Genomic DNA, 22,751 nt, shown 5'->3' on the forward strand with positions numbered 1-22,751 from the left:
GATTATTTGTTTTTCATTATTTACAAATAATGATTATTTGTTTTTCATTATTTATAAATAATAATTATTTGTTTTTCATTATTTATAAATAATGATTATTTGTTTTTCATTATTTACAAATAATGATTATTTGTTTTTCATTATTTACAAATAATGATTATTTGTTTTTCATTATTTATAAATAATGATTATTTGTTTTTCATTATTTATAAATAATAATTATTTGTTTTTCATTATTTATAAATAATGATTATTTGTTTTTCATTATTTACAAATAATGATTATTTGTTTTTCATTATTTATAAATAATGATAATTTGTTTTTCATTATTCATAAATAATGATTATTTGTTTTTCATTATTTACAAATAATGATCTTATTTGTTTTTTATTATTTATAAATAATGATTATTTGTTTTTCATTATTTATAAATAAGGCTTTCGTGCACACTTTTGGTGAATTTTGTGATAATTTTCAATAGAAAAATAAGTTTTTAAAAATTTAGGGGTCATCATGCCCCCGTATTGTCGTTGCGAGCATTTTGGGGCCAGGGTGAAATCGCCCCAAACGCCTCAAACAGACACTCCAAAATGTATTTGAAGTGCATTATTAGAACTGAAACTTATCTCTACACCAGGAAAAATTAAATTAACAAAAAAAGCAACAAGAAATATTTATAAAAAGTAGAAGGGCCTGTACAAGTACACTGATATTTCACTCTCTCAGCTCATATGCACTTGATCGACTTCCATCGAGGATTCGGGCTAAATTCCGCCCGCCACTTCCGGGGACCAACCAACGTAGTATTTCGATGAAGAGCACTCCGTCGATTCACCGGTTGTCCCTACGATACACGCGCGCCTATGGGGATTGTGAACTGTAGGAAAAATCGTATAAAATTACACTTTTTGATATTTCTACGAAGACGAAGTTATATAGAAAATGAAGAATATTACAATCAGACCATATCCCTAGAAAATTGCTACAAGAAATGTCATTATGAAGAGGAAATGGACAAAAATTTGTGAAGAAAAATCACGAAAAAGGAAATCGCATCATGAATATTCATATCATGGGCGGTCCCACATTTGCATGTTATAGCGAGTTTTCCATTATTTAATAAATAATGGCATTATTTAATAAATAATGGTTATTTGTATATAAATAATGATTATTTGTATATAATGGCAAACTGTAAAAATTGTTTATATATAATGATTATTTATAAATAATGGGATATTGAAACAAAATTATTATTTATAAATAATGAAGTAGATATTTCATTATTTAACAAATAATCTTTATTTATAAATAATGGAAAACTCGAACATTAAATAATGATTATTTATAAATAATGAGAATAATGGTGCACTCGAAAAAATTATTTATAAATAATGAAGTAGACGTTTTCATTATTTAACAAATAATCATTATTTATAAATAATGGAAAACTCAACAAATTATTTATAAATAATGAAAAACAAATAATCATTATTTATAAATAATGAAAAACAAATAATCATTATTTGTAAATAATGAAAAACAAATAATTGTTATTTATAAATAATGAAAAACAAATAATCATTATTTATAAATAATGAAAAACAAATAATCATTATTTGTAAATAATGAAAAACAAATAATCATTATTTGTAAATAATGAAAAACAAATAATCATTATTTATAAATAATGAAAAACAAATAATCATTATTTATAAATAATGAAAAACAAATAATCATTATTTATAAATAATGAAAAACAAATAATCATTATTTATAAATAATGGAATGTCGAACTATTATTATTTACAAATAATGAAGTATTACTTGGAATTATATATAAGTAATTAGAAATGATATTTTATATAATAGTAGTTATTTACAAATAAAATGTAAATTATATATAAATAATAGTTATTATTTAATAAATAATGATTATATAACAAATAATTGTTCTATATAATATTGGTACATTCGGCGCCTCATATATATACGCAAGAAGAGTGGCGAATACGATGCAGGTACTACTAACGTTAGTGCGGGGGCACGGTATACAGGACGAAATTGCTGAATCTCAGAAAGAGCTAGAGGCTATCCAGACATCGCTTAGAAATAGAAGCACTATCGTCTAGATGTGATGCAATGTGCAATTTACTCATACGTATTGCGAGGTTAGTGGTGATGTTGACATTGCCATCCTGCCTGTGGCAGTGTGGGGAATCTACACTACAGTACTTAAATAAAGTGCGGTACACTACAGGCACTCATTCAATGAACAAGGTTATGATATAACCTACCTTGTTCTCAGCTATATCTCCATGTGTGGCAAAATAAGGGTGGCAATGTTTGGCTTATTTTCTCTTTTTCTTTGGGACAAATGCTTGATTTTTTTACACTGACAGTTTCCATTACCACTCTAGGCGACACCGCAATACTTACTTACCCGTGTTAATAAAGTGGGACTCCGCTCACGCGCGTTTGGGCCTCCCTAGCTTAGAACTAAGCACTAATATCACCTTAAAAACTAAATCTACAACAGTACAAGGTATGTATAATCTATTTACTACTTTAATAATGTTTAATCGGTACTCACCGGTTCTTTTGATGTATTTTCTCAAGAATTCCCACGGATTTGTCTCAAATCTCGCGACAAACCACGTCGCCATAGACAGCTGCATATTCTTTTTTATTTATAAATAAAGCGCCCCTTACGATAGTTGTTAACAACGCGGCCAAATCGTTCGGTTTTTTGCACTGTGTCCAAGGCTTTTTTATTTTGTTTGATTTTTTATTTTTTAATAAATATTTTGTTCAATAGCGATTTTTACGTCAAATATTAAATTTATATCACAAAATATTTTTTAATTGTAGAAATATACATAATATTATGCAATAATTTATTCTATATATATTTTATAATAAAATTTATAATTGTTGCGGTCTTTAAAAAAGGATAGTCGATCGATCAGGTGATGACCACACGTATCACGTGATCTGAAAATCAGCTTCATACCGCTTTGATCGCACTCGACGGTGACCGGACTGACTGCCAAAAAAAGATCGAAAAATGACTCAAATGTAAGTTTCCCTTTATTTTATTAAATTCAAATTAGGAATAGGAATATATTTGATGGGCAATCTTTTAATAAATGATAAACAAACGAGGACAATACTCATATTTTGGGAGTAATATCATACTTGGGTGCAGGAAACAGTACGGTTAGAAGTTCTAACCTGTTTTTAACGCATTGTCGCCTATGAGGTCCATACATGCTAATGTTTGGACCTCATTGGTACTAGGAGTGTCCATTACACCCATTCGTCATATAACTTGGCCCTTTAGTAAATTTTATTCTTTAAATTATTTTTTCTTAATTAAAAATAGAGATAAAACTAGATTTCAATTCGTCATGCGGACGAATTAGGTGGTCTGTCCTTATTCTCGCCAACATGATCACTATTACCATGTTCAAGGAGATCAATATGATCTTCATGATGACAACGGAATGTTCATTATGGATGGAATACTTGTGAAAGTCGGGAGATGATAAAGAACTGTGAAAAGGGTCTCTTTGATATATGAAAATACATGTGATATGAAAATAGTAATTATAATCTGTTTAATCTTGCTTAATTTTAACTTTCATACCTTTTAAATACCATAAAGGATCATGTACGAGGTGGTAAAAAGAAAAAAAATGAAAAAAAAATCACCTTGTTCACCCCCAGGACTCGAACCTGCGCCCCCGAGAACTCAAGTCAAGTGCGTTATCCATTGAGCCACGATATTCCCCATAGAGATTACACGTTCCCATAGAGATTACACGTAAGCAAATTTGAGAATTGCAAATCCAATTTTGCAAGCGAAAAACGGGCATGATCCCGGCATCTGATCAAAAAATGGAGGGCACATTCCGAAAGCTGAGAATCTCAGCTACAACATATTCAAAGCTCAGAGATAACTAACAAAAGGAAATGGAGATATAGCTCACGAAATAGAGGAATGTAGAATCTAGTTTTGAGAAAAAGTCATGTCCTATAGAGATTACACGTAAAATGAGGAAAAATGACATGCCTCTTTTCATCGCAATTTTACACCATGATGCATTTTTCAAAATGAAAATTTATGTAGACTGACGAGAAAGACTACATTCTAAACTACAACATATCGAAATCTGGGCGAAAAATTATCAATATAAACGGAGTTATGATCAAATTTACATAAATTTGATGACGTCATTTTTGAAAAAATGAAATTTTCAGTTTAGGCGCAATTTTGATGACGTCATGATCAAATTGAGGGACAATGGTGACATGAAATCAAATCTACAAGTCATACTCTATCGATATATGAAAAAAAAAATTGGGGTCAACGGACTATTTAAAGAGGTATAGTGAATTTTCAATTGCCCCTTTTTTTTGGCCATATATGGCCTGTAGTGAGAGCTCGCGCGCACACGTGCTGCAAAGTTTAACAGGTGATAATTTCGTTATTACTTGTCGTAGAAGGTTGATCAATGTATCAAATTGTTCAGAATTATATTATCGGTGCATTGATATAAAAAAATTGGCGATTCTATGTTGGAAGATGCAATTACGCGCGAAAACGCGCGCGCATGTGTGTGCGCGCGTTTTTTTGCAAAATGCTTAAAATGGCCTGAAACGTATGGAAAATTAATTTGGAACGAATTTGAGCATTTTAAAATTTTAATGTGCGCGTCGAGGTGCGCGCGCGGAATTTGATGAAGTTTTTAGTTGACCGTTGACGTGAAGTTGATGTATACCAAATATAGTTGATTTTTGATGACTCGTTATCGAAATATGATAATGACCTGATTTTTCCAAAATGGCGCCTGGATGAAGTCACGATGACCTAATGACCTTGAAAAAAGGAGGGCACACTTCCGAAAGCTTAGAATCTCAGCTACATCATACCAAAAGCTCAGGGATAACTAACAAGAAAAAATGGAGATATAGCTCACGAAATAGAGGAATATAGAATCTAGTTTTGAGAAAAAGTCATGTCCCATAGAGATTACACGTAAAATGAGGAAAAATGACATGCCTCTTTTCATCGCAATTTTACACCATGATGCGTTTTTCAAAATGAAAATTCATGTTAACTGACGAGAAAGAGTACATTCTAAACTACAACATATCGAAATCTGGGCGACAAATGATCAATATTCACGGAGTTATGATCAAATTTGCATAAATTTGATGACGTCATTTTTGAAAAAATTAAATTTTCAGTTTAGGCGCAATTTTGATGACGTCATGATCAAATTGAGGGACAATGGTGACATGAAATCAAATCTACAACTTATACTCTATCGATATATGAAAAAAAAATTGGGGTCAACGGACATTTTAAAGAGCTACAGTGAATTTTCAATAGACATGTTTTTGCCCATATATGGCCTGTAGTGAGAGCTCGCGCGCACACGTGCTGCAAAGTTTAACGGGTGATAATTTCGTTATTACTTGTCGTAGAAGGTTGATCAAGGTATCAAATCGTTCAGAATTATATTATAAATGCAATGATATAAAAAAAACTGCGTTTCTGCGTTGCGTTGAAGGCGTTACGCGCGGAAACGCGCGCGCATACGTGTGCGCGCGCAAATTTTTGAAATGCTTGAAATGACCTGAAACGTACTTTACTTTGGTCAAAAAGTGATTTTGAGCATTTTAAAAATTTGACGAGCGCGTACGCGCGCGTCGTGACCTCCAGGTGACCTTTGATGACATGACTTGTTGACCTTTGACCTGAAGTTGATGTGATGTTAATTTGATTGATTTTTGATAATTGATAATGGAGATATGATCGACAATGTGATTTTACAAAATGGCGCCTGGATGACGTCACGATGACCTAATGACCTTGAAAAAGTTGATTTTACTAGAAATCATAGGGCTTGATGACTGACAGAAATTTGACGGAAATTGACCATGTCGATTTGGAGTGAACGTGTGTACAAAAAAGTGTACGGAAGAAATATAAATAAATAAAGAATAAAGAATAAAGAAATAAAGAAAGAAAATTCTAGCGAAATCAATAGGTGATCTGTCGTTGACAGACCACCTAAAAATGAAAATTTTCTTGCCATATTAGTTTATTACTCTTCACCAATAGAGGGCGTATACAAAAATATGCCCAAAAATCAAGTTTTTGAGCGCTCTGGTGAATACAAAAATTATTCCCAATTTACTTATGAAGAATAAATTGCAACTGTATGGAAATTAGTAATTTTGGTCACAAAAGTGATATTTTAATGATTTTTTAAAGTGTGTGCTCTGTACAACATTGGCATACCATGTACATAGTTCTACCTGTAGTCGATTCCCCAAAGGCAGGATGGTTGCAGTGAACAAGTATAAGACTATGCCTTATACACTGAAATCAACATTGAAATCTTAACCTTGGTTAAGTTTTTGAAATGTCATCATAACTTAGAAAGTATATCGACCTAGTTCATGAAGCTTGCCTTGGACATAATGGCAATGAAGTATTACTGAACATCCTAGTCCTACCTGAGTTTCAAGTCACATGACCAAGGTCAAAGGTCATTTAGGGTCAATGAACTTAGACCATGTTGGGGGAATCAATATCGAAATCTTAACCAAGGTGAAGGTTAAGTTTTTGAAATGTTGTCATAACTTCAAAAGTATATAGACCTAGTTTATAAAACTTAGACATACGGGTAATAGTGTATCACTGAATATCTTGCCTGAGTTTCACGTCACATGATTAAAGGGGTGGTCCGGGCTGAAAATATTTATATTTTAATACATAGAGTAGAATTCACTGAGCAAAATGCCGAAAATTTCATCGAAATCGGATAACAAATAATAAAGTTATTGAAGTTTAAAGTTTAGCAATATTTGGTGAAAACAGTCGTCATGAATATTCATTAGGTGGGCTGATGATGTCACATCTCCACTTTCCGTTTTCTTATGTTATTACATAAAATCATAATTTTTTCATTATTTCATTCTTGTGTGAATAATATGTCTCCCTTATAATGAAATAAGTTGCAGCAATAAATATCTAATGCACTGAATCAGTCGTCCTTCCAATTTTTCTACTTCTTGGAGGAAAAAATTTGAATAAACCTCATTTCATATAATAAAATACAAAAGAACAAGTGGAGATGTGACATCATCAGTCCACCTAATGAATATTCATGACGACTGTTTTCCCCAAATATTGCTAAACTTTAAAATTCAATAACTTTGTTATTTGTTATCCGATTTTGATGAAATTTTTGGCATTTTGCTCAGTGAATTCTACTCTATTTATTAAGCCATAAATACTTTCAGCCCGGACCATCCCTTTAAGGTCAAAGGTCACTTAGGCTGGGTTCACATAGAAGTATACGGTATACGATATTCTCTATTCGCTATACGCTATATGGGCATGGCGGGTCACATAAAGGTAGCACGCGTGTCATACTTTAATATTCAAAATGGATACTTCAGACGAAGAAGATTTGGCTCTTCTCCTACTGGCCGAGGCTGAGGAAGTACATATGAAGTTAATTTCTGAAGAAAAAAAAAAGAAATCATATTTTTTCTACATAACTTACTAAGATTCGAAAATAAGCTTGTTTGGACTAACTTCAAGCAGAAAAGTCACCTCTGCAAATTATTAAACTTCTATTTAATACAACTTTTAATGATTTTTTTTTAATGGGGTTAGTTCAGCCAGTCTGTCGAGATGGGCTTATTTGAGCCATATGATTTTACACACTAAAAACTAAAATTTTATTTTTGGGGGAAGGGGGGGGGGTTGAGGAATGTTATTGGAAATACTGTAGCTATGTTTCCAAATTTATATTTTAAGATTTCAAACCTGTGTCAGCCTAATTGATTTTATCAATCATTCCTATTTTTTCTTTGATGACGTCATTTTTAGGGGGGGGGAGCTTGATTCTACTCCCCCATCCCAGCTTTGTGAAATCATAGCAAAAGTGAAATAATAAATAAATCATTTTATAAACAATCTTTTCTTGAATGAAACCTATTTCCACATTATTATCGACTTATTATAAGAATAATTAAGTAATTAATTAAACATGACTCATCGATACACAACAACATAGGTCAAGTAGCCTTCGCTGCGGACCTTTTTGACCTTGTATTTTCAGTCATTTCAAGGTAAAAAAAGACAGAACGAAAAATGCAGAGCCCACATAAATCATACAGCATGTGCATGAGATAAACTCTGAAGTGCTGGATAACTTAAATATGACGGCATGTGCTAAGAAATTCCAATAAAATGAGTACCAAGAAATCATTTCATTTGAACTTACCTCATTTAACCAACGCACACAGTAAATATTATAGGGAAATTCAGAACACCACCTGCCACGTCTGTATACGCTGCCCGAAAATCGAACAAGTACGATTCCCACTTTATTATACCATACGCAGCTATACGGCATTTTCGTATAGTGCCCTCTCATGTGACCCGGTATTAGGAAATCCTATTGTTCGATTCAAGCTATTCGCGTGCCCTCGAAAACGTGCACCGTATACCCGAATAGTATACTTCTATGTGAACCCAGCCTTATGGTCAACAAACTTTGGCCATGTTGCATTGTTGGGGTTATTTGAGGAATTGTCATCATAACTTTAGAAGTTTATGGATCTAGTTCATGAAACTTGGACATAAGAGCAACCATGTATTTCTGAATATCATGCGTGAGTTTCAGGTCACATGACCAAGGTCAAAGGTCACTTAGGGTCAATGAACTTTGGCCATATTGGGGGTATTTGAGGAATTGTCATGAAATTTTATGGATCTAGTTCATGAAACTTGGTCATTAGAGCAATCAAGTATCCTTGAACATCCTGTGCTAGATTCAGGTCGCATGATCAAGACCAAAGGTCATTTAGGGTCAGCATACTTTGGTAATGTTAGGGGTATTTGTGGAATTGTCATCATAACTTTAAAAGTCTATGGATTTAGTTTATGAAACTTGGATATAAGAGCAGCAATGTATCCCTGAATACCCTGTGTGTGTTTCAGGAACATGGCCAAGATCAAATGTCATTTAAAGCTCAATGAACTCTATAAATGGTCAATTCCAGCGTAACGGACATGACGTTCAGACAATTTTTTGTAATTCAAAGGTTTATACAGTAGAATTAGCAGTCTTTTGATAATTGTTACTGAGCTTATCAGACACATTTAAGTATCAGTTACATACACATGAAATTTCAAATCGTTTCGTTGAACAGTTGTGGAGAAATTGAACTCTTTGTGAGCGTAACGGACATGACACGAAATGGACGGAGCATTTTTACCTCCTATTGCTTATCAAAATTCCTGTGAATTCTTAGATTGCATGCACCTGACGTTGGTGTTAATTTAACCTTAAGATCATGCTCTATCCATAAAATGGTGTTTAACAACAGTTTTGCAGTGCATTCTGTATTCATAGCTCAAAATGTAGCGTAACGGACATGACACACGAAGCGTAACGGACATGACAGTTTCGTCCACTTTTTGTAAGTGAATATAATTATTTTATTACAAGATATGGTACAAGTCTAATTGTTTACATGTTAAGGCTAGAGGTTAGAGACACACATCATAACTGGTAATCTGTAATATCTCCCATTATTTTGCAATTTGAGAGGGGGGCTTTTCGTACAATATTTATAAAACAAAAAAATATTTAGAAAAATTTCTTTTACACCAGTTAACAACAGTTAATAAGTATTTTCCAGTTACTACCATCCGCCACACCTAATTAAAGGAGAAAAAGTTGCTAGTAAAGATTATTTTTATTCATGGCTTACTATTTGATAATATACACTAGCGTAACGGACATGACACCCTTACGAAGTGAACTTCATCAGCACTTCTTAGTTTCAAAATGAAAGAAATATGAATAATGAATGTAATTATGTAACAGCTAAGTACCTTTACTAACATTCTTAAGGAAAAAATGTAGATATTATTGGCAGGTATCATTTAATTTTATAGCTATAGCCTACATGATAATTTTATATAGAATACAATGTTCATCGTACCACTACGGCACACTGAGAAGACCAAATCTCATTTTTTGTGAGAAGAAAACAAAATGTACCAGACCTGTATAAATCCAAGATGAACATATTATGAAATGTATTTTATGATAAAGAATATGTACTAGTATTAATGTCAGTTTTAAGATTTAAAAAAATGATATTAAAAAGTATTTTAAAATTTAATAGCAGTACCTGGAAACCAGTCTTTCATTATCGATTATGTATGAGTTGAAAGGTAATCGGAATGTTTGTAAATCGCTTCTGAGATTTTTTTTCATTCAAAATAAATATCATCCTGAGTATAATCATCCTTTCATAAAATAGTGGATATTCTAAATCTTACGATCTTGCTTGCTGACAAATGTGGCTGTATCTAATTTTGTTGCATTGTCTGTGCTGCTTGTGTACAAATGAAGATACATAATTCAAATTGTGATTATGGCTGACCAAAATACTATGATGACTTAATTTTATTGCACGCCACATTCCTTCCACAGCCCCTTTGCTTTGTGATATTGCAAAGAAGTGCCACTGTAGATTCATGGATTCATAGAGCTTCATCATGTAACACAGATATCTGTGTTACATGATGTTTTTAAATGTGAGCGCGTGCCATCACTGAAGAAGTAGAGGTTGGTGAAAGTCAGATACTTTGAAGCAATATCATCAATGATCTCATGAATTCACAAGTTGGAGTTTTATCATGCTCCAAACTGTCAGTGCAAACACCTACGATAATCAATTGTATTGTTCAAACACAAATGATGCAGATTGTGATCTGAGTATGTCACCAGATCAAGCTGCATCTTATCCTAATATTATGTGGCATACCATTAATTCTCAGAAATATATACCAGAACAAGAGCTGAACTTTCATCATTCACCAACTTCTAAAAATAGCTTGAATGACATGCAGATTCTAGGAGTTATTGCATCCAGCTATCCTCAAGCAATTGAGACTGACCTCAGTCTGTGACACTGAGCCTAATATTTTGTTTTTGTGAATGCTGCCTTTTGTCATATAAAAGGCGTCATGTCCGTTACGCAAATTGTCATGTCCGTTATGCCATTTTAATGAAAATGAGAAGTGGTAAGGGAAAATGATTGCTACACATGGTAGGGGGTTTAATTCTAACATAGAATCTGAATCTGCAGTACCTTTAGACAAATTTCCTGTAAGCTGTGAAAACTTTAAGTGAAAAACGTAACGGACATGACACTGATAATGGTAAAGAAATCACACAAATCTGAAGACATATTTCTCTAAAATTGATGAATGGCATAAGATTTAATGATGATTTTCTGTTGATTTAAACATTAATCAACTATTCAAAAGTTAAAAGAGACCTCTGGGACCTTATTTGCTTTAAGTAGAGACAGGAAAGATGAATTGTTTAAAAAATAGCCACATTTTTTACATTTTGCAATTTACTATTCTATTTTTTTTATGATGGAAAAAACTAGAAATTTTCTCAAAATTGCGATTTTTCTATTGGAAATTGAGACTTTATAGATTACTTTTTAAGAAAATTTGACTGCTTAAGTGAAATCTGAAACTTAATTTTTTCTCTAAAGTGAACATTTTCCATGGAATTGCCCAAATGCTATTTACTTTTCCATTTGTCCCTCTTTGTCACTGAATAAATGTTTAGAAGATTTATATATTATATAAATCTTCAATATTTTGGTGACAAAAGGAAAGAACATTTTTAAGCCTACAGTCCTATATACAAAACTCTATAATTTTGTTTTACTGCATTACATTTCATAAACAAATATACACAATGAAAATAATAATCGTAAAAAATATTAATCCCATCATTATTTGACAATAAGTTCAATTCATTATGATGTCAGCAGCTCTGCGCTACAGGTTTTATCCCATGCATTAAAAGAAAAAAAAAGGAATAAACATCGATGAGGAAGAGTCTAGTTTATTATCGAGACTAGCATGGTCGCTCACTTCTTTTCCATGCAAGAGGGCGGTTATATACACCATTTATTGCATAAGATTTTACATAAGGTATACTACATAGCTGACTTATGGGGTGTTTCAATCTCAACTTGCAACAATTGCAAGTCTATTTTTGGTCCCCAAATCAATCATAAGTTTTGAAATTAATTGTAAATTTGTGATTGATTGCTAATCTGATTTTTGAAACAAGCAGTGTAATCTGCTTTGCTGCAATCAAAATTGATCTGTCATTTGTAAACTTGCAACAGAATATTTACACTGACTGGATTGCAAAATTCTCTTGCAACACCCCCTTAGACATTCTGCAGAGATGATTTTGCCCAATGGGATAAAAAAAATCTCATAATTTGATCAGGTTCAGGCAGACCAATTATGAGAGGAGTAAGGAGAAAAGAATACTGCTTTACACTTTCCTGGAAGTCCAGAACATTATTCCTTGATTCACTCCAGATGTTTTCTATTACTTTCAGGCACAACATATAGGGCAGAAAGCCAGGATTCAGCCTTGCAATTTATCATTAGACTCAAATCAGCTGCATCTATTAATGGATCAGACAACATGGCTGCTGGTAAACATCTTATCCTAGCCACTATTATTGATGTTCTTCCTGGTCAGGTGATATACCCAGCATGCGTTACCTGTTACACCAAACTTCACCATCTTAGTGGTTCAAACCAGTAAGACTCTATCTCACACTGTTGGATTCATTCAATTATTTTCAGTTTTTATCTAGTCAGCCTTGAAATAAAACCTGCTGTCCTTGATGGCCCTGTAGTGAACTCCATAATGTTTTTTTAAGTGATAACATGTGTGTAATCATCATACAGCTAAAAGAGGAATGTTTCCAATCAAACAGATATGTATTCACATGACATATGGGATACCCGCTGTGATGTGATGTGATAAAATTTTCATAACTATTTTTCTTTGATGGATTTTTTGTCAAACTTATCATTAATGCTTTCTCATTTTTTTGCATTTTGATTTTTTTTCTAATTGATACCTCCATAGTGCACATCAAAGAAAGGATATGTATGTAGGTCTTTCTCAATTGAAAAGCAACATGTACCCTGGAAGATCTCTTTGAGGTTGGTCTATTCATTTCCCAACAAGCTCTTAATTCAATAAAAATGAGTTGGCAGATGAAAAAAAAGATTGTTTGAAAAAAGATAAATTGGTAAAATAATGGTTTCAAAGAGTCTAAACTTGTTTTACAACTAACCTGAAGCAATGGCAATACATTGAATACTCCTTGTCAGGTAAAGTCAGTTCTGTATTACAAAGACGCAAAATATTACGTAAAGTGACTGTTGTTTTCTTGTAAATTGCATTCTAGCTGTCACATTGTTTATTCTGATCTAGGTTGCAGTGTCAGAGGTGTGGAAAACTGTATGGGAGTGATCAGGTTTACCAACGCTATCGATTGACTTTAAGAGTAACCAGTCAGTCTGACTCTAGAGAGGTGACAGTGTTTGGATCATGCCTGGATCCTTTTATTGGGGTTGATGCTACAATATTAGCAAGGTAACAACAATTAAGTGTCTCAGTGCCATAGTACCACTGGCGTAAATCCCGGGGGGGGGGGGGGGGATATATCCCCCCCACTTTTCGAGGAGGGGGGGATGGCCTGTACAAACATCCCCCCCACTTTTTACGAAAGAAATGAAAAAAAAATCACAAGAGATAATTGTTTTATTGGTGAAAATTCTTCCAAAAATACCGCTTAACAAATAAAATAATATTATTGAATCATAAAATGCAAATAAAGAGCCAGTTCACCATTTCCAAACGAAATACTTCCAATTCATCAATGTCGGGGTCTTTGGGAAGGGATTAAGATGGAATGTCAAAAAATTTTGAATGTAATCTCTAATAAACCATTAAACTATCATGGGGTAAAAAAGATAATAATATTGGAGGGGTATTTGCCATATGGACATACAGTGGCGTAACTACGGGGGACATGGGTGGCACATCCCCCCCATCGGCTGACCAAAAAAAAAAACGGGGAAAGGTGGAAAAGGAGAAAAGAGGGAGAAAGGAAGAGAACCGTAGTGGGGAAGAAGAAAATATTATTCATTATAATGTTATATTATATTATAATTATGTTAAGTTACATTATATAAGAAACATTTTTATCATAACTTTATGAAACATAATTTGCCCAGGGCCTACGTCTCAATTGTTCCTGGTGCTCGCATTGTCTGTTTAACGAGATATATAATCCTGTTGTACCAAAACATCCCGTTTTAAAGTCAATATAAACCAAATATATTTCCTAGCACTTGAGTTACCATTGTTTTATGTAGTGACATATGCTTTTTTTTCATGACTCAAAAGTGATTGCCCCATGTTAAGGTCTTCGTATATATGAAACATTTCCTGTCCGTGATTACGTTCGCATTTTTCATGGATTGGTGAGATATGTCTGCTCTTCATGAATTCCTAAAATCAGTCCTTAAAATGTCCCTTCTTCTGATCTGAATATCAAAAATGTTCAGCTCGCGCTTCGCGCTCGCATCATTTGGTTAATGAAATACGTATGGTCCTGGTTAATTCCTACAAAGAAAACTTAGAATGCCCCACTTCAGGTCTGAATTATCTAAGTTTTCAGCTCGCGCTTCGCGCTCACATTGTTAAGCGAGACAGGTACCTATCATGATTACACAAATTTGATTATAATGTCCCTTTTTAGGTGTGAATATAAACAAATTTCAGCTCGCGCTTTGCGCTCGCATTATTTGATGAGTGAGATACATATCCGTTTAATGACATTGTCCTTAAAATGTCTCTATTAGGTCACTCACTCAGTCATTCAAAAATTTTGCTGGTGCCCCCCCCCCCCCCAATGCCGTGACCCACGGTACGCCACTGTGGACATATCAATGATAATTCCTTGCATATCTAAAAACATGATTGCAAAAAAATGCCAAAATATTTCAGTCATCCCCCCCACCCATCAACACGGATTTACGCCAGTGCATAGTACAACATATACATGTAGAACAAATAAGATTTGTGTAAGTGGAACTAAGTTATCATATATTTTTTGTGTTGGCTTGATGACTTTTGATGTAGAGCAAGATGTGGCATTAGAGGAAATGAATGGGTGACTACCCCCCCCCATGATTTTTCAACTTGTGAAAAAGTGGAAAAAGAGGAGGGGTAAACTGAAAAAAAGATATAGAAAAAGGGAGAACTTAGAAGAGTAAAAAAAGGGAGAGGTCTGGATTGTGTGGCTATACGGTGTGTATCCAAATAAGTTTACACTTAAAATAATCCTATAAAATTATATATTTGTAATATCCTGAAGCATTTTCCACATTAAAACATTGGTACAGATCTCTATAAGCAAATGATGATAGAACTGTCGCGAAATCTTTCCACTTGAATGAGCACTACTTTTGAAAAGTTTGTGAAAAATGATTTGCACAGAACTTGGCAATACTATGTGAATAAATGTCAATGTTAATTATGAAGAACACATGGACTTTAGCTAGGGAGATTGATTTGAAGATATATTTTACCTTTTGAACTTATTTCCTTGCCCAAAACACTTCATAGAGCGCCAATGCAACCCCCCCCCCCCCCTCCACAAACACACCGAGGCAATCCTGAAGATATCTGCTTTACACAGAGTTGTGATTCTTCTGAAATGGCTTAGGCTTGGGAAAAGTGTGGAGATTCCCATTCCAAGTATTAAAGGTCAAGTCCACCCCAGAAAAATGTTGATTTGAATAAACAGAGAAAATCAAACTAGCATGACACTGAAAATTTTATCAAAATCGGATGTAAAATAAGAAAGTTATGACACTTAAAAATTTCGCCTATTTTTCTCAAAACAGTGATATGCACAATCCAGTGACATGTAAATGAGACAGTCGATGATGTCCTTCACTCACTATTTCTTTTGTTTTTTATTGTTTAAATTATACAATATTTCATATTTTACAGATTTGACAATAAGGACAAACTTGACTGAACCATATATAGTATTAAACAATGCTAGTTCCACAATTTTAGGGAGGAATTAATCATTGTTTCACTTGGCAATGAGGAAAAAATTGAATATGTCATATACTAAAATACAAAAGAAACAGTGAGTGGATGATGTCATCAGTCTCCTCATTTGCATACCAAAAAAAAACTTTAAAATGTCATAACTTTCTTATTTTACATCTGATTTTGATGAAACTTTCAGTGTTATGCTTGTTGGATTTTTCTCATTTTATTCCAATCAACTTTTTGTTGGGGTGGACTTGTCCTTTAAATGAAATATGAAATGTAAACCCACTTTAAATGATAAAAACTTAGTGAAAAAATGTTAGAGATGTCCAATTTAAACTTGTTTACATTCAGTTATTTCCTCAGATCCAGCTGGCATAAAAGAATGGTAGTGCTTACCTAGGGTTAAGATTTCAATATGGGTGGCAAAGTTGTTACATAATGTTTAAACGTATCTGCTTTATTTCAGGTGGCTAAAAATGAAAAAGAAATGTATGAGAAATGTACCGAATGGTCAGTTTGTTTTTGCCTTGACACAGCATAAAAATGAGCATTTCTTCATAAACTGATTTCTGTGAGCTTAACAAAAATAGACAATGTTCACTCAAATGTAACATTCTGTCAATTTTTTTTTTCATTTGATAGATGTGGCTTAACCCTAAACAGGCCGGGGGGAGTTGAATCAACCCCCCCTCAACATTTTCTGCGATCATTCCGCCGTGCAAATTTTTTTGACCGCGCCACTCGCAGACTTTATACTTTTAAGTCTCGCGCATCTTTTGAGACCAAATTTATGACGCCCGGGTACGCAGTTCCAAAATTATGCAATATTTTGTAAGTGCATGTCAGACCAAAAATTGTTCCAAAACATGATTTTGTGTACAAAGTCAATGCAAATTGAGTTTTCTCATCTTATTCATAAAGATATGATTATTTTTAATTTAAACAGCTGAAATCAATTGATTTTAGCATAATTATGCTTCAAAAAGGTTGTGCAATAAATCTGGGGAAAAAACAAAGAAAAACAAAAGGTTGAAAAACAAAGTAATACATAAGAAATTCATAAAACAATAAAATACATAAGAAATTGATTTCCAAACCTAAGTTTTTTTCAATTGCGATTGTTAAGAATGCTACAAAGAATATTTTTACCAAAAATTAGCATTCTAGGAGCTTTATTTAGTGAATTAGAGCAAAAAGTATGATTTATGCATAAATTAGCATAATTAATTCATATGAAATAAAATCTCATTATTTTGGAAAATTTTACCATACAGCCTTGTAGATTACATCGCACACTACCAGCGTGCAAATTTTTGCGGCGCTCGCGCAATCGGCGGCCAAGATCTCAGGGGGGTTGAATCAACCCCCCGGCCACAGAACAGCCAAAAAAGCCCGGCCTAGTTAGGGTTAAACCCAAGAATATATGTTAAAAAGATATCACCATATTGTATATTTTTCAAGTCCCAGGACTGTTTCGAAGTAAATTTTTGTTGTTACACACTATATTCTGTACATGTATATAACCCCTACTATTTCAGATGAGAAAAAAAAAAGATCTTATCTTTATGCCTTGGCACTGCCCGGTGTAATGCCTGAAATGTGAAATATGATACAGAATGCAGGAGAAGTAAGAATAAAGAATTATACTCTCTTTAAAAAAATTATATTGCATCTATTTGATGGTCGAAATTGTAAGTATAATTAGGGGTCGTAATTTAAAAGTCTTGGTTAAGAACAAGCTGAGATAGAGGAAAAGAAATCGATTTACGTAAACCAGTCTGTTGCATTGTTATTAAATGTGTTAATCAGTGATTTACTTATAAGGGCTTGCCGAGAATTTAGAACCGCAGTTTGAAATTTTTGTAAATTCTGAATTATTAACATTTTTCTTTCATGCAAGTTTGCCTGCTTTCAGCTCAAGATTTGTCTCTTTATATGGTTTATTTAGTCATGCAAGGTATTGACATAGTATTGTTTATACTATTTTACTCACAGAACTATTGTAAATCGAGCTATTGGATATTTGAATTGTGCATCGAATACTCCATATACAGGTGTATAGGTGTGATTTATTACCAAATCATTAGTGACTTTGTTATCGCTTGATGGGCTTGATTCATCTAGGCTGTAGTACTTGATCTATGTATGTATAGACCAATGTTCAAGCTGGTTTACAATTCTTTGCCAAGATTGTCATATAGTTTGTTTACATCTTTTGCAGCTACTTGGAGCATACGCTGCAAGATCAGGCAAGCTCCAGTGATCTCCTCCATGATTCCATCATCAAAACACTCGTTGGGCATCCTTTCTACTTTGGTTTCAAGACATCCCCAGCTCAGAGGAATAATTTCACTGGTCCATCTCTAGCAGATATCAGGGCAAGGGATCATGAAAGTTTGGTAGCAGTGCAGATGACCTCCCCTTTTCAACGATGGAACTTTCCAACTGTTGTGCAGTATCTACAAAAGACTGTCGAGAGGTTAGGGCATGCTCCATGTGGAGAGTGTGGTATCTGTCGTGTAATACCGGTATCTCATCCTGGGCACCAACATGAAAGAGTGGAATATGATGATGCTGAAGAAACCATTGAAAAGGGAGGGGTCAGTGTAGCGGGTTTTGAAGTTACCAGCTCACGAATAGATGCAACATGCGATGAAACCACAAGTAGCAACACAACCTTACATTTAGGGGAAACTTTCTTTAGCTGTAGTATCCCGAGTTTTAGGCTAAGCTGTGATACGAGCATGTCCACCACAGAGGAGAAAATTAGTAGTAGACTGTCAAATAGTTCTCTTTATCAGAGAAACTTTTATCAGATTGATAGTAGTAGCACTAAATATCAAGAAGATTTCCCAAGGGAAACACATAAAGATGAATATACACCGCCAATATACACAAGTGATGACATCGACCATCAAGAAATTAGTAAACATAACTTGCATAATTTGAAGTCATTTAGAGAAGGTATTCTAGTTGTTGCAAATTCAAATCGGGCAGAGTGTGGCATGTGCGTCAAAGGCAATCTTCTGGAAGAAGGTGGTAGAAATAAGGTCAATGGTTTGAGTAGTTGTGCAGTCACTACAGATAATGGTGAGGATGAGTTTGCCACACACAATCTTGAAGAATGTCAGCAGGATGTCCTTGCAAATATCAATAAAGACAATGGTAGAAGCAAGGATACATTCCATCCAGTTGCTTCACGAGAGATAGGACTTGAGCCGAATGCTGTAGGAATCAACGATTCATCTACCATTCAAGAATGTGAAGAGTTCATGAACAAGTGGCTAGAGGAAAATAGTCTTGATAGATGGTCGTACAGGGAATCCATTGAGAATTCTAGTATAAGTCTGAGAGGATCACCTAACTTGGACACCAATGCTCTCAAAGTAGAAGACTGTTGCAGTACAGAGGCCAGAGAGGATGATAAAGGCAGTAGCTTTCATAAGGTAGACCCTTCTAGGACGTGTATGAGCCAAGAATTTCTAGATGATCTGCCCTTCTCAGAAGCCCTGGATCAGTTCTTGCAAGACATAGAGCACGAACAACCACAGTCAAGGGGAAGGGGTTCCAGTAGTAGCCAACACCTAGCTCACACAGAAGGCTTATTCAGTGGCACCATTAACAGTCATAAGGGGACTACTACAGCCCTAAAGAATAAGAGATCAAGTGAAGCAGGAAGAACAGAAGGAAGACAAAATGAGATAACAGAAACAGGGGGAAATGCTACAGCCCAAACAAGTGGCTTGGTCAAAGACCAGACTGATACTGATGTATGTTATGCAAAAGATTCTGAAATTATAGAAAATCCAGTGCAAGATATCAAGTGCAATACAAATGAAGGAAATACAAAGGAAGAGCAAAGAGAGTCACAGTCGATTAAAGACGATAATGAAGATTTCAACAAAAGGAATAGGAATCATGGGACTGACTGTTTTTGTGATGATGGCACTGTTCTTTCAGATTCTTCCAAGCAAAAGCAACAACCATCACCTAAGAAATCCAGAAGAAGGAAGCTTGATGAATGTGTTTGTGAAAGTAGTGCAGCTTTACATTCCTCCTTGCAAAGTGAACAATCATCTTGTGATTACAGCCAAAGTCCACTTCTCTTCTCCCAATCACAATCCCCCATCTTACTGCCAATGCGACCAAAGTTCCTTCCATCTCAGCAGCCTAGATCTCTAAATATTCATGGACTATGTACTGATGATACTGAGAACCTGGTGCCCATCCACCACAGCACTACCCCTCACTTAAGAAACAGCTTTCATCATAGCAGAAAGAAACTGAACAATCCGAGTGATGGAAACCAACAGGGGACTGCTACAGATGACTCCTCTAACGATCAGCAAATACCAGATCAAGGCACTCCATGTCTTTTCTCTCAGATTGCGGACGATCCGATTATTTCGTCTCGGCCCTCTCCGATCCCAACCACTGGAAACTTTCTGAAAGTGTTCCACAGCAGACAAAAAGCCACACCCCTTCGACAACTCTTCCTGCAGAGAGCACGCTCCTGGAAAATGTCCAGCACACCCATGATGAGTAAGAAGACCACTGCCAGAGAGAGTTCTTTTGAAAGCCCTTTGTCATCTGGTACCCCAAACCTCTTCTCGCCCGAAACAAGTCTTGAAAACACATCTAATCTTGGTCAATTTAATCGGTCAAAAGAGAGGGAAGAATCTATTTCCAATAGTTTTGAGTGCACACCTGATCTTTTTTAGAAGCTAATTATTTGAATTTGGACAGTTGCAAATAAAGTGCATGTTCATGTTAAAGGACATTAACCGTGAGCCAATACCATTTGCCAAATAAGAAAGCTAGACTTCTTTGAAAGAGAACTGTTGTAACTGAAGAAAGATATTGATATGATATTCATCTTTGTTTACAAGTTATTCTAATCGGTATCACAGTATCACAAAGTACTCATAAATACATATTTAAGAAGGGATAAACCATACAGATGAGACTTGCAGTTTGTGATTTTTTTTTTGCTTGAGCCTTGTGTTGTCTTTCAAAATTGATATGCTTTTTAATACTGTTAATTTTCAGATCATTGTAATAAAAGGCTCTCCTATCTGATAGTATCATGGTGGATGATATTCATGTTAAAACAACCATTTTCAAATTATATGCATACAAAAATATGTTACTTTGCGAATCTACAGTCAGTTTTTTATCTTACTGTTTATGACGATTCTTGTTCATCTATGATTTAACTTTTTTTTTCCAAACAAGATTGGCTTGGGATTTTTTTTTCAAATCTCATATTTGTACTTGAATCATAAATTGTGAAAGTAATGTAGTAACAATCCTCCATTCATGTTGTGAACTCTACATGTCCCTTATACAGATTTTGAACTGATTTATACAATGGAAAAAAAGAAGCGACATGTATGTCCCTTCTTTTTTTCAAATGAATCATTATCAAATTTCAAGTTAGCGATCATTTTTTCCCATGGAGTCTGCTACTTTTCTGGGCCAAATGTTATGAATAACTACATGTACTGTACCTATCGTGAGTAACATTAGGAATATACAGTCACCGATACATTCAGCTCTTTTTCTCAATCATTTTGTATGACTTTGTGAAAGCATATTCTGAAGTGATCTCACACTGCAATGAAATATATACTGGAACTATGTAAAGGACATTTATATGCAGAAAAAAATGCAGTTTCCTATATTCTTAATAATTATTTAAATTTAGAAGAAAAAAAATTCTTGAAATTATTCAAATGATTTGTGTCCTAGTTCTTTTCCATGATGAATTGTTAAAGTTTAATAGCATAAATCGTGCATTCAATTGTTCTAACTTTATTTTTCAAAATAGTGAGCAAGGAAAGTATCTACTTGATTAGTAAATATAAGTTTGTGTATCTCTTTTGGTCAGTTTAAGACTCCATTCCATGAATTCTTATGAAACCTTGTCAAATTCTTTGTTGGCCTACATGTACTGTTTTGAACACAGTACATGTAGGCCAACAAAGAATTTGACAAGTGTTCATGGACATAGAATTATCTTCAAAAACCTTTTAAAAACCCTGAAAATAAGTAATGGAAGGACTGATATATTAATGTAGTTTGTAACTTTCTCACATGTAAAACCAATGATATTTCCAATATGTGACATTACGTGTACATGTTTGTGACAAGTGTATGGAGCAGTGTACAGTTGTGCAGAGAAATAATGACATGACTGTCCATACATGTAGCCTTGAATAGAAAGTGACTGTTTAATTGTCATTTGAATGAATAATACTGCCTTACACCAGAAAACACTAGTAGAATATCATGATCTCTCAATGGATATTTTCATTAAAGTTGGATAAGCAACCAATCAGTTCCATGCCAGTTTCACCTTTGTTTTCATTACTGAACCTTATATTAAACTACATCATTACATGTATGTCAAGTCATGTATCCCACGTTTGTGTTGTTCTTTTTTTGTTTTCCAAGTTTGTTGTGTAAAACAATGAGACAATACCTATTTTTTACATGTAGGCTTATGAATATAATACTCAATTCATTCTGATAATGGGAGAAAAGCAGTGGCACATATCAGGCCTGCAAACTACAAAGGAGTTAATCTTTTTCTTCTTTTTTTTTGAAATTTTAAAAATATGTTATATCATATAGGGAAATAAAACTCCTTTTTTCCCCAGATACTATGTACAGTCATCTATGGAAAATGTGCCGTGACTCCTATTTGTTCAAATGAATCACTCC

At 34.1% G+C, this 22,751-nt stretch overlaps 1 protein-coding gene across 2 annotated transcripts; it reads left to right on the forward strand.

Moving 5' to 3' along the window:
• The first annotated feature begins 2,153 nt into the window (after positions 1-2,153).
• LOC129261043 (uncharacterized) lies at positions 2,154-22,445 on the forward strand. 2 transcript variants are annotated; one of them, XM_064114496.1, is made up of 4 exons: positions 2,154-2,545; positions 12,487-12,694; positions 13,380-13,541; positions 18,247-22,445. In XM_064114496.1, the coding sequence occupies exons 2-4, from the start codon at positions 12,576-12,578 to the stop codon at positions 20,744-20,746; spliced, it is 2,781 nt and encodes a 926-aa protein (XP_063970566.1). In that variant the 5' UTR covers positions 2,154-2,545; positions 12,487-12,575; the 3' UTR covers positions 20,747-22,445. The 2 variants fall into 2 exon arrangements, with proteins under 2 accessions (XP_063970566.1, XP_063970567.1); XM_064114497.1 differs by having other exon boundaries at positions 2,160-2,545; positions 12,487-12,585.
• Positions 22,446-22,751: the final 306 nt, after the last annotated feature.

This window comes from Lytechinus pictus, unplaced genomic scaffold (genome assembly GCF_037042905.1).
Source record: "Lytechinus pictus isolate F3 Inbred unplaced genomic scaffold, Lp3.0 scaffold_19, whole genome shotgun sequence".
Taxonomy (NCBI): Eukaryota; Metazoa; Echinodermata; class Echinoidea; order Temnopleuroida; family Toxopneustidae; genus Lytechinus; species Lytechinus pictus.